General features: G+C 37.0%; 2 protein-coding genes across 2 annotated transcripts; both read right to left on the bottom strand.

The window, feature by feature from the left end:
- Window positions 1-3,230: 3,230 nt before the first annotated feature.
- Window positions 3,231-5,984, bottom strand: LOC106152000 (ganglioside GM2 activator). Its single transcript, XM_013525451.2, has 4 exons — window positions 5,816-5,984; window positions 5,087-5,285; window positions 4,701-4,908; window positions 3,231-3,544 (listed from the first exon to the last, which is right to left on the bottom strand). Exons 1-4 carry the CDS (start codon window positions 5,904-5,906, stop codon window positions 3,458-3,460), a joined length of 585 nt encoding a protein of 194 aa, XP_013380905.2. The 5' UTR covers window positions 5,907-5,984; the 3' UTR covers window positions 3,231-3,457.
- A 4,518-nt stretch (window positions 5,985-10,502) lies between these two features.
- On the bottom strand, window positions 10,503-17,301 carry LOC106152008 (uncharacterized). Its single transcript, XM_013525459.2, has 4 exons — window positions 15,934-17,301; window positions 12,420-12,524; window positions 11,973-12,110; window positions 10,503-11,676 (listed from the first exon to the last, which is right to left on the bottom strand). The coding sequence occupies exons 1-4, from the start codon at window positions 16,205-16,207 to the stop codon at window positions 11,435-11,437; spliced, it is 759 nt and encodes a 252-aa protein (XP_013380913.2). The 5' UTR covers window positions 16,208-17,301; the 3' UTR covers window positions 10,503-11,434.
- Window positions 17,302-17,447: the final 146 nt, after the last annotated feature.

Here is a 17,447-nt window from a genome sequence, read left to right as displayed (position 1 = left end):
ATCAGTTTTGAATTCCGGACGTAAACAAGTTCCCGACCTTGAAGTAGTACTCTTAATTACAAATCGCTCTTAATTACAACTGTGTGACGTCATACGAGGCTAGAAAATGTGCTAGGAGCCGCTTGAGGTGTGGCTACCTTTAAGCAGTAAGGATGAAATCTTATTCGCCTGGAATGTCATCCTACCCAAGGGTGGATCCAGAATTATTTGAAGGGGGAACGGTTTTTAGGAATGACAGGCCGCGGATGCGAAGCCGCCCCTCGCCAGCTGCCCCCCCCCCCCCCCCCCTTAGCATGGGATTCGGGGCTGAAATTTTGGTATTTTAGAGGGTGAACGGTGTCATTTGGTACGGTTTAGAGTTATGATTCAGCTTTTTTCGGAAATCGAAGGGGGGTCAGAACTCCCTGACACCCCCTTTAAATCCACCACTGCTAGGAAACAATATGAAAGTAACATTCCAAACACGGTAAATTCATACTATTGTACAAAATAATGTAATTATACAAACCTAAAGACAATGCAGTCAAAAAGATACCCGTTGGATAAAATTTTGGTAGATTTAATTCTTTACTGGACCGCATTCTTTTGTCTGCTATTATTGGTGACTCTCCTGCAAATTCTGTGAAATCTTGTTTTGTATTACGCTGAGTCGTGAAACTTTTTGGTTATCTTGGAAGATTCCGATCAACTGATAAATTGCAAAAGACCCTAAATGCTAATATAACCTCTATCCTATAAATCCAACAAAATTATTGTATTGCAATAGATGTGTTAGTCCGGTTCAAAATATTCGTTCAGTCAGGATAGAAAAACTGGAAATTAAAGAACATCAGTCTAACAACATAAAAAATAAAAAATAATAATTACTAGATTTATCTGATTTTACACAAAAACATAAACGACCTAAACTGTAAACCTTTGTTACTGTCACTCGCAGCACCATCTCACATTCTTCAATCAATCTAGTTCATTTTTACTAAGGTAGAAAATTCGCAACTTTTCGGGAAGCGCGAATGGTGTCTAAAGTCTTGAATGTCTATTTTAAATAATTCAGTAAATAGCTTGCGGCTACGTTCATGGTGTCGCCGGATTTTGAAAGTTAAAAAAAGCTTTGTTACATCTTTTGGCACACGTCATTATTTTTAGTTGTTTGAGGTTTATTTCTTTTTTATTGTAATGTTTTAACCTTTAAACAATTTAATTTGTTTTATCCATTATTAGCAAAAGAAAATGGTGACAGGGCTCAGTAAAATATTTTACACGAAACACGGCAAAACTGCATCCCCTTAATTTGCAAAGCCTTCGTTACCGGGCATCGTGAAAAATATGCTGTATTTGAGGACAAAATGTGTCAGTAAAATAAACGTGCATCTCGTAATAACCCTTTAACAGTCTAATTTTTGTTAGTACTAATAAAAGTGCGAATATTATCCAAAAGAGTTGTTATTTTTTAAACTGTCGTTACCAAAATACTATTAACCTGCGTTACTTCGTCCCCGTACTAGCAAGACATGAATTTAAAAAATCCAATAATTCATTTTAAAAAAAGAAACAGATTTGTCACTTTTTGTCACCAGTGATTTAGAAACGATAGAATTTGCGACTAAACATGTATCTTTAACTTAATTTTTCTTCTTTCTGTTTCCTTCAAATGGACCTATATATTGAGAACGAGTGGATAGCCTTTCAGAGAACAGTAGTCGTTTTCTCGCAACATCTCTCTCTCTCTCTCTCACTCTCTCTCACCACAGTGACCTATTATTATGCATGTTGTATACAGTACATTGCTCAGAATGACTGCGACCATGGCTTTTGCAGAGTCCATAATGTGTTAGAGAAGCACGATCAACAACGCATTCAACAACGGTTTCAAACTGCGTAGAAATATTGAACATGAATGCATTAGGTGGGTATTTTTCATATTGAAAACATGGTATACGTTCCATAGAAAAAAAAGATGGTACATGTCCGATAGTGGAAAATGATTTCTTGAAACACATACACTGTAGGCCCACATACATTGTATACCGTGAATCTGAACTTTTTAAAATTCGAATATCTTTATCAATTGAAATTTGGCAATTGAGATGGAACAAGGTATGGCGGGGAAGCAAAATATTATCTTTTTGAGCCCTAGTCTTGATAGCCCTGGCAATACACTCATTATCAGGGCTACAGAGTCCACAAGATCAAAATCTGTTCATTTGCAGAATTTGTGTTACTACAGACGACACTAACTGCAATGTTCTGGGCATGTAATCCAATATCCATTTTAAACTCTGACAGATCGAGCATATTAAGAAGAGGGTGAGGGGGAAGGAGACAATAACAGATTTTACGGTAAATGTTCACAAATTACAAGTGGAAACCACAAAGCAAATGTATTCTTAGTACATGTAGCTTACAAGCGATCGTTTTTCCCCTACACCAGTAGATTTATGCAAATGATATTAACTTTGTTTTGGCGATCAGTTTTATTTCATAATGGTAAATCTCTCAGAAACAAATTTTGGTTCACATCCGAGTCCCGAATTGAAGCTGTTATTCCTTGTCTCCCACCCTGAGCTTCAGAGCTAACTTGACACTAACCTTTTCACTGTAGCCTATCTCCATCGTGTCAAGTAACCTCTGACGAAAATAGTTTGACCTAGTTTATATAAGCCAATCAAATCCATGTTTCAAAAATTTTCACCAAAGTTTGGTGAAAACGCTGATTGGTTGACCGTCAATCGGCAATCCTCGGCTGATTCCGCAAGCTCCATACTAACAACATAGTTTTTGTCGAGTGCGGAGACATCCGAGTAGTTCCGAGTGTATTACCGTACACAAAGAAAGCAAGGTGAGTGACTACGAAAAAGAATGTGTTAAGTTATCTCTTGATTCTTTGCAAAATATGAGTAAATCGGAATTGAAACCATAGGGTCTAGCAGTTTGAGGCCCTGCATCATTATCTACTGAGAGACGATGTAATTTGCGTGCTGCCCACAGGTTACGGCAAGTCCCTGATATTCAGCCTTATCTTTGATTGGTCTGGATTTGAACAAAGCGCGCTTTGACTCGTTCGCGTTCATTGGCTAGATCGTTTAATGAGTCATTGAGTGCGGGCTTTTAAATTTGATTGGCGGGCGGCGGAGGCAATCGAATCTGGTCAGAGGTTACTTGACACGATGAAGATAGGCTACAGTGAAGAGGTTAGTGTCAAGTTAGCTCTGAAGCTCAGGGTGTTGTCTCCCAAATTAAGTCTCAAAACAAGTGTTATCGTCCATGTTTTAATCACAAATGCAAAAAGAAATTGACTTTTAAATAAAAAAAAATAGTTCTAATTGACAAATCACTTTGGATCACTAAATATACACGGTGAAGATAACAAAGTGTTCGGGAGCAGTGTGGTTACATTCAAATTGAACAAAGAATGCACGCACTGCCTTGGTCAATCGGAAATCTGCTGCTGTTGGGATCAATTTAGCGACATTTTCAAATCGGTGCACATCAGTTCCTCGCCACTTGCATTCTCGGTGACAATCACGCGCACTTTGTAGTCGCCCTGTGGAAATAAAAAAGGATGTGTAAGATTGTATTAAAAGATATTGATACGCAAGTGCATTTAACATTGCCATCTTGCTGTAATGCAAATTCATCGTCAGCATAGGATGTTCTGTACGGTACTTTCTTGTAGATATACTGTAATTCAGTTGAGGCCAGTTTATCTTTCCGTATGTGGTTCGAGAAATTAAGACAAAGAAGGTAATTCCAAATCACTCGTCTTTATCTTAATCTCTTTTGATATTCCCAAAGGAAATTAATTAAGTAGCCAACAGAATTAAGTGTGAGTTTGGAATCAGCTTAGCTGGTCTCAACTTCAAATAGTCTTGTTATCTCTATGATATGCAGGCACCTTGTTATCAAGAAGAAAGATAGACTAAATGCATGTAGAACTGTACAATTGCACTTTGAAATCCTGATGTTCCATATTGTTCTTTCGAACAGATAAATAGAAAAATATTTATTTTTCCTTTAATATATTCTAAAACGTACGTTTTGATTTAGAATTATTATCATTACCATTTTTAATATATTTTTTATTTATTTGTTCTATTATAAGTTTTATTTATTCATTTTATTATTGATATACATGTATATAGAGAGAGATTATTAGATAAAGAACAATTTTTTAAGTTCTTAAGCTACTAACTACATGTAGGCCTACGGTATATCCGGGAAGGTAATGATATCATAGGCCTACTGTCATCAAAATTTTTAATTATATGCAACTGAGTGGATATACAAGTTGATCTATGAATATCGTTTGTATATTTCATTTCCGTTTCTGATCTGAGCGGTTTGTCATATGATGAATGCGAATTTTATCTATAATGTTGCTGTCGGTAATTTAGAAAAAAATATGTAGTGTTGAACTGGATTTGTTTTGATTTGCATTGTTCTACTTTCGCCGTCCCATTCTGAGTACCAGATCACTCTGACACATTGCCAATAGTCGCTGTCCTCTATTTTGCACAATATTTTCTCTACATGTCATATATACAGGCGGGCCTTACTTCAATTCAATATTTCCGACATCAAACAAAAAGATAAGGCCTGCATCGCAGACTCCCTAGAATAAATTTATTCAAATAATCATTATTATACTATCGATACATAGATATAGATCCTAAAATGAAAAATACGCAATTTCAACTTACCCCTGCCAAGAAAAGCAATGGCTTTGGAATATGTGGAAGACGAAACTCAAAGTCACGAACTTCTATATCTGTGGCACGCAACGGACAGGCAGTTGACTTTCCTGCGTCTTCTACCATTTTCTTTATCTGTTGACCCATCATTTTACTAATGCCCAGCCAGTCTTCTTCTATCATTTGTTCCAAAACGACACACGAGTCGTCATAGTCGCTGGACGCATTCAACGAAACAATTTTGTTGGATTATTCTTCAATATGTCAATTAAGTAGGAAATCTACCAGCAGAAAATGTTTCAAGGCTCTTCATTGGAATAAAAAACAAATTTATGAAAATCGGTAGGTGTTTCTATGAAACAGAAAGAAAAGAAAATAAATAAAGATAGACTCACCAAGAACCGATATTCCTAATACACGGTACAGGGATGTTCATAAGCCAGGTTTCCCGGTATATTGAAAGGCTTATTTTAGAGGAGGTGAGGTCTCTTAACGCCTTGGCATTGAAGGACACTCTCATCGTGCCTGGCATACTTATTGGCATCGGACTGAAGTCCACATTTACCAACTTCAAAGGATGGTTCGCATTTTTAGCTGGTAAAATTAAACATATTTCACAGCTGGAGAAAATATCAAATCAAAAAGACAGCATGGCCATGGTGTTCATCAAAGGGATAACAGTTGTTTTTATGAGATTCATGTTTCAAAATAAATACAGTGTAAATAACTCATAGAAATATTATAAACTCCATTTTATCACCAAAATTATTCTGAATTTGAGCTTTCCTTCAGACCACGTGGACCTTCAAAGACTCTTAAGAAAAAACTTTTTAGAAAAAAAGGACTGACTTTGAATGTCGAAATGGATTCATTAACCATTAGTAACTTTTCTTACCAAAACGAAAAGTTGTTATCCCTCTGAGATCAAGATTTTAACTAAACATTAAGAATAGTTGATGCCTATTCACACAATCACTTGATTTACTTACAGTGTACATGTATCTACTCGTGAACGACCTACAGTAACAACTGAACTAATTTCACCTAATATATGTTCAGTGCAAGTAGTTTACTACCGACTACACAACATTGACTAAAATATTTGGTCAACAAAACAAACTTACAGCAGTCAGTAACCACTAACTGTTCATAGGCATTCGCCAAATGAAACAGAAAGAGACAACCAAGCACCCATCTCGCAACTTCGACAGCCATCTTGTTGAACTTTTTCTAGGGACTGGGGAGTTATCGTGGATTATCACCTTACATGTAAGTATGTTTGTGCAAAATCCGGGCAAGTCAAGGGGCGGGTGCAAAAGTGGCGTTACTAATAGGTACGATTTTCAATTAATTTGAACCGTACGTACGCAGTGGTGCTTTTATGTTAGTTTTTTTTCTCATTCATTTTTATACGATACAGCCCTTGGCAAAAAAGCCCTTCGCCAAATGATGAAAAAACAGTCAACATCGTGTGATCCTTCGATGTCCTCAGAAATCAGATTTCCGTTGTCAGGTTGAGTGCACATAAACAAAAGCAGGCATTCAGCCAAGGTCATCACTGCGAAATGAAACGGACGAACATAATATGGAAGAAATTTTTTTAAATCTGGAAGTCGAATAAATCGTGTTGAACTCAATTTCTGGTGCGTTGGGCTCTTCACCTTCTAATACCCACGTGTTCAAAAAGTTAGAAAACATCTTTTGGTGGTATATAAATTACATGTACATTACCCATTGCAATTAGGTTTTGATTTTGTTGGTATCGGACTTAAAACAATGGCTACAGTGTATGTGCTGTTCGTGAACTAGTAACATATTTATTTGTAACATCTGAACATATATGAGTTACAGTGAAAAGGATTAATTTGACAACTTATACTACAGTGTATATGCGTTTAGAATTGTCCCAAAGTCATATTTGTATAATTAACCTGCAAAGCTTTTAGCTTTTCCAATTCAGACCCTCATCCGCAAATAAAAGTTCATGACTTCTGAAATCTCAGGAAAATATGATGGTGTAATTTAGATAATAATGATTTTTTTTAGAGAAAATTGTTTGATTACAAATAGTACAAACATGGAATTCAAGTAAAGAAATGGATAAGGCAATAATTACTTTTTCTATCAAAGAAAAATTAGATTTTGCGCGAAAAGTCCGTATATATAGAAATTCTTTAACTAAGCTCCCCTTATACATGTCCACGAGAAATCTATGTCAGTAAGTGCAGTGCACCCTTTGAAACTCGCAAATAAACATTATATCTAAATCGTAAATATTTCTTCTCATTTGATTTTACCCTGTTAAGAAAAACGACACAGGGGCGCTTCTATATTAGAAGCAAAACAATAATTAACCAATATACAACATTGGTCAAAAAGGTTGTCCCACCCCCATTTCCATGTACTTTTATTTTTAAATGATCACCTTACAGCTGTAAATTGTTAGAAATAGTGCTTTTTATTACGGATACCGTGTCTGACATGATTAATGGTTAAAAAAATACAAAATAGTGGTGAAAATATACATATTTTATAACATTTAGTAAAATTTATAAGAGGTACCCCCTCAAATCGACTGTTTCACTGTGACTTCTACAGATGTAAAGAAATGTCTATAAAATTTAAAAGACACCATCAAATGTCACCAAATTCATACACATTTAGCATTAGGGTTGCTCGTTAAAGATCACGTGCCTAACAGCGTGTGCGTCTACCGCGTACTGCAATTATCTCCTGTAGACGGCGCGACAAGCCTTCAACACAGGTTACAATTCTGTTTTGTGGGATATTGTCCCATTCTTCTTAAACAAGTTGGGGGAGTTGGTCCACGGTTTTATGGGGTTGGTTCCCCTTTGCATTGCACACTCCAATTCATGTCACAGTTGATTGGTAAGTTTAATATCAGGGCTCAAAGATGGTGGTTCCATCCTTAGACCATTGTGTTTCTTCAACAAACTCTTACCAGGCGAGAGGTGTGAGCAAGTGTGCAGTCATGATAAAGCCTGGAGTTAACCCCAAAGTCAGTTCTTGAAGATGGAATGAGATATCAGCTGCGAATGCTACATTCAGTGATCCCACAGGCACCTGAACCTGGCCATCCATCACTGGAAGGAAGTCGACTTTGATGCAGAATCAAATTATTTCTTGTGTCCCATCGATGGTCAAAGAGGGTCCATAGACATGTTAAAAAATGCCTCTTGGAAGGGTGTGTGTAGGGTAACATCGCCTGAGGTGTTAGATCAATCTGCATTTGGAGAACATTCCAAGCCCATGGTATTAGTACATTGTTCCTTTTGGAACAAAACGTAACAGGGGCATTTTAATGTAACATTCTCCACAGAAATCTCACTCCATTTGCAAGAGGTGACTTCAGGGATGCTACTGGCTTCATTGTGACAACGCACTTGCTCACAGCCCTCGTCTGGCAAACGATTTGTAGCAGAAACACAGGGCTCTGAGGATGGGACAACCGTCTTTGAGTCCTGATATTAATCCTACTGAGCACCTGTGGCATAAATTGGAATGTGCATTGCAGAGGAGAACCAATTCCTAAATAATCTTGACCAATTCCGCCACGCTCTTTAGGATGAATGGGACAATATCGAACATAACAGAATTGTTACCCATGTTGAAGGCTTGTCGCGCCGTCTACAGGAGATTATTGCAGTACGCGGTAGACGCACACGCTGTTAGGCACGTGATCTTTAACGAGCACACCCTAATGCTAATTGTGTGTGAATTTGGTGACATTTGATTGCGTCTTTTCAATTTTATAGACATTTCTTTACATCTGTAGAAGTCACAGTGAAACAGTCGATTTGAGGGGGTACCTCTTATAAATTTTACTAAATGGTATAAAATGTGTATATTTTCACCACTATTTTGTATTTTTTTAACCATTAATTATGTCAGACACGGTATCCGTAATAAAAAGCACTATTTCTAACAGTTCACAGCTGTGAGGTGATCATTTGTAAATAAAAGTACATGGAAATGGGAGTGGGACAACCTTTTTGACCAATGCTGTATACGTTACTGATTATTTACACAGTGCTACATGGACGCATGTACTTGCGCGCTGCTATCTGTTCATTATCAATAAAGTCAACCACTATTTATCTAATTTAACCTCAGTAACCCGCTACATCTCATTGTGATGGAATACCCTCTATTGGTACATCTAGCTTACCGAAAATTGAGATCACAGCAGTGGCGGATATGGGGGGGGGGAGGGGGGGAGGGATGGTCCTGACCGTCCCTTCGATTTCTGAAATAAATCACACCAATTGTCGCCTCTTGAAATTAGAATTTTGTCTAACTGAATCATAGTTCGAAACCGTACTAAATGGCACCGTTCACCCTCAAAAATACCTTTTTTTTTTGGGGGGGGGGGCGCACCCACGCCAAGGGTGGGGGGAGGGCCGGCTTCACATCCGCTGACCCCCCACCCCCTTTCAAATAATCCTGTATCCACCCCTGCAAAGAACAGATGAAAATAATGTGTAGACAGGAGAGTCATATCGAGATAAAACAATGCATTGATGAATATTTCAAACCTGCAAAGAAACAATTTATGATCCCCCATTTAACTTGGTCTGCTTCAGTTTACACAGTTTTATTTATTCATTCATTTTTACTTTACAAAGCGATTTAGATCGATACATGTTTTTGGCCTATAATACATGACATTTAATTTATTTAATAAGCATTGATCGATCGTCAAAAACATCTATGTAAATTATGTTTTAAGAAGTCAGTTCAGGTAGTTGGTGATGCAGTTCAAAGTGGTGTTGTTTTCATTTATCTTCATAAAAAAAGAGTATAACCACTCTACATCTCTACCATCTAAAAAGCGACTGATGTTTAGGAGACTTTGGATTATCTGTGAGGGGATAGTGAGTACAGGTAAACACACCATCATACGCTATCGTCATCGTGAAGTCGTTGATGGCACGGGAGGTAACGGCGTTGTATTTCAAAACCAAATGACTCGGGTTCATTTCGGACGTTGACTCTCCATTTTTTATTTGCGTGTGTTTGAAATATTTAAAATTCAAAATAAAGAGTACAGGTATATACACCAGGTAATGGAGTGGTCATTGTCTCCTCGTTGTTGGGTTACGAAGCAATCTTCGGTGCCGACAGACACAAAGTCGCCAGGAGTAGCCTAGGTGTAGACCAGACCAAGTGTAAGTCAGCATAGCAGTGAGCTGGGAGTGGGAATAAAAGTAAGAAAATAAAATAAGCATTGAAAAATAAGAAAGGAAGACAAATATAGTTCTCTGAAAAATAGTTTTTTCCTGATATTTCCAGTATGGTGCTTGGTCAATTTTAATGTCAACTAGCAAGATAGGGTGTAAACTATAGCGCTTTTTTTGCCAGGATCAGGGACAGGTGTGGTGCAGGGTGTGACCTCTGGCGCAGGGAACTACTGAGGGTGGAATGGTATTACATTGCTACAACGCACCTGCTAGTCTGCGTCTGCCATTTTTATGAACCCTCTCTGCTTTTCCAAGACTTCGTCTATTTTTACGATAATTTGCAAGAATTTGGACTTTCTCGGATGATTCTCATTAATAGAATAGGAATTTTAATTATAATATTAATTATAATAATTTTAATTATAATGATGTTAAAACATTGCTTCCTTTAATTTAAATGGTCAAATCTGGCTACAATATTAATATGCTTTTAGTTACGTAAACATAAATAAAAGTAGTATCAGAAGTTGCAAAGACAGCCAAAAAATATAAACACGTAAAGCTAAATGACACTACTATATGATCGAACAAAATGTTTAATTTATAGGCCTTTGTATTAAACATAGCAGCCAGTTTATGAATCATACTTAGCTCCGTTTCCGTACCGTAGCTTAAATTGATTTCCAGTTTTTCAATTCATTTCTCAAGTCCTCAAGTATAAATATAGACTATTTAAAGCTGACAAAGCAGAATGCACATTAGCATGTAAATATTATTTGACTAAAATTAAATCCTTCATGTGATTGTCGATGAACCAGTTGCGACGATTGTGTTTGGGAACACTGTGAAATTGACGGTGCATCTACCACATCATTAACAGAACTTCTTCGCAAGTCTTGATGGATCATAATTTTTCCTTTAGGAATGTACTTCATCTGTAACATTTTCTATAGTCTCTGAATGTCCAACATTCTGTAAATAAACTACCCTCAAACTCCATTCCTTGCTCTGGGCTCCCAATCAACAAAGAGTCCGACACACTAGGCTATATGGTAAATTGCATCACGTCTATGATAAAATGTTCAGTCCAATATATGTACCAGTATCATGAGTATTTTCATATTCTTCCAGAAGGTTTTCTATATTGAAAGTATAACACTTTATGTTTGTGATCATAATTTGATATAAAAGAAATACCTGAGTTAGAAAGAAAAAATGTATCAACAATGAAATGAAGAGTACTGCATCCACGGCTCAGAAACTGTTTAGGCCTATCACCTGGTGCAACTGTTCCAGTTAAAAATCGCAAAACTAGGCATCTGCTGCCTGGCTTGGGCCATATCGGAAAATGTAAACAATATTAGTCCATGTTTTAAATTCTGCTTCGGTCTGACATTGGGCCAACAACCATATTTCAAATATATATAATTTTATCGTCGTAAACTGCCTCATATCAATATCGGTTCACACCTTATTTCATTGCCGTTGTTGTGAACTGTTAAACAATCCAATAGCATTGAAATATGTACATAGTGATATATTTCACATGTTAACTGTCTTCATAAGCTCCATCCTTATAACTCGTGATAGGTATAGCCACCAACCCGAAGCCAATATGTTAAATGTAAAACTTATCCAGGCCAGAATAATGGACCAGCTATGCGTCACGTGACGCGCACTGCAAATGTCTGCTGAAATCGTCTGCGTCACGTCGCTGCACGATGGCGGGTTTTCGTTATTCAGTTTTGCATGATAAACTGCTAATGCCAGGCAAATGAAAACAGCTAAAATAGAAACAGAAAAGTGTTCTTATTTAGTTTAGAATAGATAAAATCAGAAACTGCTTCTATATAGGGCCTATGTATGTAGTTGAGACAGTCATTTTGTTTTGAACATTCTGGCGGTTCCACGCCATCAGCAAGAAGAACCGTCATCTTGGTAATTTTTGTTTTGTTTTTGGAATTTAGTTGGCGCGAACCCCCTTTCCCCTTTGATACACCTGTGGCATTGTGAAAAATTATTGGTAAAATGTAAAGAGAACAGGGATGGTTTCCACTTAAAATGGCATTAGGCCACCTACCGGCAATGGCATACATAATCCCCGTGACTGTGACACAGGAAACCTGTCTGCAGGCAATCCCAAGTATACCTGTCACCACCGCAGCAACCATCACTATCAACGCAGTTATTATGGAAGATGCAGAGGAGTTTTGCATACCTGAATTATACGAAAAGGTATACATGTATGTTAAAACCTGGAAGTAGATCCCTAACATATATGATTAATCTTCTAAAATAGGCCCCACATCTATTACGTTACAGTCCATTTTATTGCTAATTCTGAAGAGCTTATCAATTAGTTTCAGTAGATTTGTAAACCCAACCCCTCCCAATATTTCATTTTGTAGAATCCGTCCAAGGATGCAGATCTTTTTAAGTGGAGAATCGCATTAAAACTCTCATCCTTGCGCGATAGAGATAGGCCTAATAAAATATAGCCAATAAGATGAAATTTTAAAATACGTACGCATAAGCCATTCAACCTCACTACTAACGTTTGAAGAATCAAGGTCGGTTAGCTGCAAGCATCTTGTATGGGTGGTATTACCCCATATTTCTGCAATAGTAGCATCTGGAACAAATTATCATATAGAAGATCAATACAAAGTGGCATAATCTGTCTGTGCCGTTAACAAGTGCATATCCCCGAATTATTGGTGTCAAAACAAACTGCTTAGTGGTAAGGACCATCCATGCTGCAGCCTATCGCTTTTGGTATTCAGTCTTAAGTTCAACTGTTAGGGAAGAAAACATTGGCTAAACGGATTTTCACTGCGTTTGCGACACTTGTCTAACTATTAACTTTACCTTTTCGTTGCTTCAGTCAAAAAAACTAGCGCGTTTGTCAGAATGTTTCTTTTAATTTCGTTCGGGTTCTGCGGAATACTACACCGAACTATATTTCACCTATACGAGCCATAATCTAATTAATTAAGCTGATCCCACTGATTGCACTTTAGTGAAAATCCCCGCAGAGTTGGACCGACACAGCTAGTACGATGTGAGAATCTGAATGCAGTCTAAGATCTCAAAGTTATCTTATTTTAATTCTACATTTTTATTACTAAGGAACTAAGCTAAAAATTTTGCCAGTCACCACGTGTTTTGTACACGACAACTTAGTTAAGATTTCCTGCCTTTTTTAACAGGATCTGCTACCACCTTTTTTTTCTATTTCGTGTTTACTTAATACCAACAGACACCCAATGCCAGTTATTTTACGCCATATGACCCCTTCCTGCAAAACACACATACATGTATAAAAGCATGCGATATAACACATTCTTGCAGACAAACATGTACCATCACGCCACCTCCGACTGTTTTTTTCCCCTATCAACTAAACACACGGCATTTTGATAGACTTATGCCAAAATATTTATAAGTCTTAAAATATTAAAATGGTGTACAGTGTAATAGTATAAATTTCGTATCGAACGGACAGCTTTGTCTATTGTAATCTTATCTTATCGTTTCAATTATTTTGTACTTTTCTGATCGCCATGGTATTAAAAGAGGTTTATATTTTGAAGTACCCCCTTCCAACCCCTCCCCACCTGCCACCTGGACCCATATTTGTTGCGCCACAATGGACCAGAGAAATCGTCACGGCAGGAATGCCCTTGGTTATCATGTAGACTAGCAAAAAAAAAATAAATAAAACGGCCACATGAAATACGCAGGTGTTATAACTTAATGGTGCATAATGTAGTATGCATTTTTCAATACAGGGGTATATTTCTTAAACGCCTTGGTAGCAGGGCATATATGACAACACAGACCATGTCGTAATCACGTCCTCTGGCGTCCAAATCTACAAGTATCGACAAAACGTCCATAAACTGCCTTATCAGAATATTTCTCGTAGAAAAACCGTCTATTTTAACAAAAGTGGTGCAGGTTGATGCAATAAAATAGAGGCTGTTATTTTTATTTATTTCATTTTATCATATATTAATCAATATTCATAAAAGTTTTTTTTTATGTAGCTATAACTGGTTTATGTCGAAGGGGCTTTAATGCGTTTCCGCGCATTGCTTTGCTTGCAAATGCGTTGCAGTTGCAAAACGCGAAAGCATAAGACACTAGCAGCAACAGTGTTCAGCAAAGCATTGACATAAGCTGTATTATCTCATAAACACAAATCTGTAACGACTTCCATGAAAAGTTAATGTCTCCTTGACTTTCTAAATGAAGCGTTAAGCCGTGTGCCGCAAGCATGGAAGCGCTGAACAAATTATGCACCAGACTAATCGAAGAAACAAGCATGTTTTCCAAACGGGGTATCAGCTATTTTTCAGTCAAGCGATACGCTTCCAGTGAATATTGATCCTTGGATTTTAAACCCTATGGGGGAATCCATTTACAACATGTTTTATTTAGTTCTGTTTAAGCTTTGAGACCTGAATTTTAGACTGCTTCAAGACCCATTGTATATGTGCACCAAAACAATAGGAAATAACTCGTTGCCTAACACTACATCACTTTTCACTCAACAACAATACACTTATCGATTACAAGTGCAGAGTGTGTACATATAAGTACTTAGATTTTAAGCCAAATACTAGCAACCCGTTTTTTTATTTGAGTTTCATTGACGGCAATGTGTGCGTTATTATTTCTTCTCTCTAAAATTGGTTCAACTTTCATTATGTATGAAAAGTTCATAGACAATACTGTACATTTTTGATGTTCTTATACCGATAACTTATCAGATTGCGTCTTTTCGCCAACAGGCTGATAACTTTAATCTTGCAATTTTTGAGTTTCACAAAATTGATCTTATAGTAAGATGGCTTAAAGACGGTTAATTGTTTGATTTCTTAAAACAAAGGCCAATTTAAGCCTGGTGATATTTTTTTCCTTCCGGAAAGTTGGTTCCAAAGGTGTTCCATCGCTTTGTAAGATGAGTTGCAGGATTGATATCTGGAATAAACAGAACTACAGTAGCTGTGACAGTTGGTGTCATGGTGTTCACATGTCTAGGAAGCAGAAACATTTGTAATTTAACAGGAAATAGTTCTGTTGAACATTACCCTATTCCCCTTCTTCTTTGACAAACAGCGACATATTATTCGACTGAATGTCAACCGGTATCCATGTTGAGTATGTGAGTATTTGCTGAAATGTTGTTGAAATGTGTACATTTTCGAATACGCCCCCCCCCCCCAAAAAAAAAAAACAAAAAAACTAGAGCACATTGATGTAAAAGAGACACAAATATTCTTTTAAAAAGATTTAAATCATTTTCAAGAAAGAGCACATGCAGTCAGTCTCTAGTATAGTCCGGTTTATGAAGCTTCTTTTCTCATAAGACTATGAATAAAAGAAGCGTTTGCAATAACCAACAGGTTACGGACTTTAACGTTAAAGTAAACCTATTGGAAATGTATTCCCATGGAAATACATTTGCTAAAATATCGTCCGCCTTCATGTCGACCTTAATACAGTTGTTATCGATCATTTAATTGCAGCGGAACCTACTGTTATTGGGTTGTACTGTAGCATAAACGATAGTGCTTCGAGTTTCAGTCTATTTTGCATTTTCAAAAAATAATATAATTGCATGTTTCAGGCGAAAGTATCTTTGCATATGCACGTCTTGACAGATCAATATGCACATGCATGTATGTATGTATATATACAATTCACTAGAACTATATACCCTTCCACAACGCTGTAATCCTACCCAAATTCTTACACCTTCTTAACTTATTTATCTGTCAAATATCTCGGAATACTTTTAACTTTTAATCTTTACAATAAATATATACCTAGAAATGTCTAAACGGTTTACAAATCTCAGTATATTAGAGATGAAAACAACGAGCTGCTTGACTGCATAGATAAAACATGGTCGTTACTTAGTGATTAACTATTTTAGTAAATCATACTTTAAAAATACAAAAAATAAATTAATTAATTATTCAATATATAGATAAATCAATTAATGAATAGAGAAACCCTGAATAGATACTTACCGGACAAAGTATCACAGAGTTTCCAGATTCCTCCATGTCGGGGATAAACGTAGCTTACTGTTCCATTGTTCGGGTAGGCCCCAGAAGTATCCGTAATTTTAGTGTATTCCTCATGGATTTCTACTATATAGCTTGTCGCATTTTTTGCTATGAAGACTCCGTTGTCGTATGTTATAATTTCCCAGTAATCCGTGAATGAAGCTATGTAGATACATACGGTTGCACAAAAAACGAGAAAAAATGAGCTCAGAACTAAATACAAATTATTCAACATGGTGTCTCATTCAATAGTTGACTTCATTTCTTTGCTGCTTTGGGACTTAGAGACTCGATGATTAGAGGTAATGATAACGAAGATTGCGGAAAAAAAGACTTTCCTTGTCTTTCATCATAAAAAAATCCCAACTTGCCTTTTTCCTTGATATTCATGCAACAAATGTATGATGGCACAGTCAATTCAAGGGAAATCGTGGTCCTAATTTGATCAACGGGACATCAGATAAAGAAATCCCTAACCCTATTAATCTTATCAAATCACCAAGCGTACTCCAGGTGCCTTTACAATTCACCAGCAACTTAATGTCCGGTCGTTCTGGCGAAGCATAAAAGACGAATTGGCATCCTGTGTTTCAATTCCGACTGGCGTAACACAGTAAAGATGCGTGCTGTTTGTGTTTTACATCCATACTGCCTATATGTGAATGAATAAATCGATCCGATGGCCCGGTAACCGTCGCACCCACCTGGGACTTGTCCTTTGAGGAGGCACTTTCAGTAATAAATGGCATGTGAAGAATGCATCCCCCGTAATCATTGTGCCGTTACTGTTATAATATTACTCTCAGAGTCATCGTTTATGAAATTGACGTGGGATACAATTTTGCGCCGCCAGTAATATATACCCACTTCACGCAGTGTGCCATTCGATTAGTTAATCTAAAATCTACCGCCGATGTGAATTAAAGGAACAGTAATCAATTTCTTTTGTGTTAAAATTTGCGTTTAGTTGTCGCAGATTCCCGAAATAAATCGATCTTCTTTGCCTTTCTGGCTGTCAAAACCATTCCAAACACTTAACAGACATCTACGGTTTCGATTTATTTTAGTTAACAGCCTGTTCCAGCCCAGTCGCGTTGACAAGGTTACTAAAATGCAAACAGGCACGAAGAACTAAGGGGATCCATTAATGATTGCCACGCAAGGTACGACTGCCTTGGTGCCCACATTCTGAAAAGCTTAATCTGTTCTCAAATATGTAACTAGTCATCACGTTTCTCGGCATGCATCTCAGAAATCAATCAAAACTCTTTAAACTTTGTTATGTGTAATATTCACAGTGGGCTTGCGGTAGAATAACATTTTATGTTTGCCGACGTTACTAAATTACACCGAATGTTCATAAACCAATGTTTTACTTTCGTGACGTTCATAATAGTAAGCTTGAGCCTTCAATTAACCGTGTGTATGTAAAACTGGAAGTATTTGCATTTGTATATGTTTTTTGTTTGTTTGTA

This window comes from Lingula anatina, chromosome 2 (assembly GCF_051362555.1).
Source record: "Lingula anatina isolate TDL-2025a chromosome 2, LinAna3.0, whole genome shotgun sequence".
Classification (NCBI taxonomy): domain Eukaryota; kingdom Metazoa; phylum Brachiopoda; class Lingulata; order Lingulida; family Lingulidae; genus Lingula; species Lingula anatina.
This window is presented reverse-complemented; position numbering and strand designations above follow the sequence as displayed.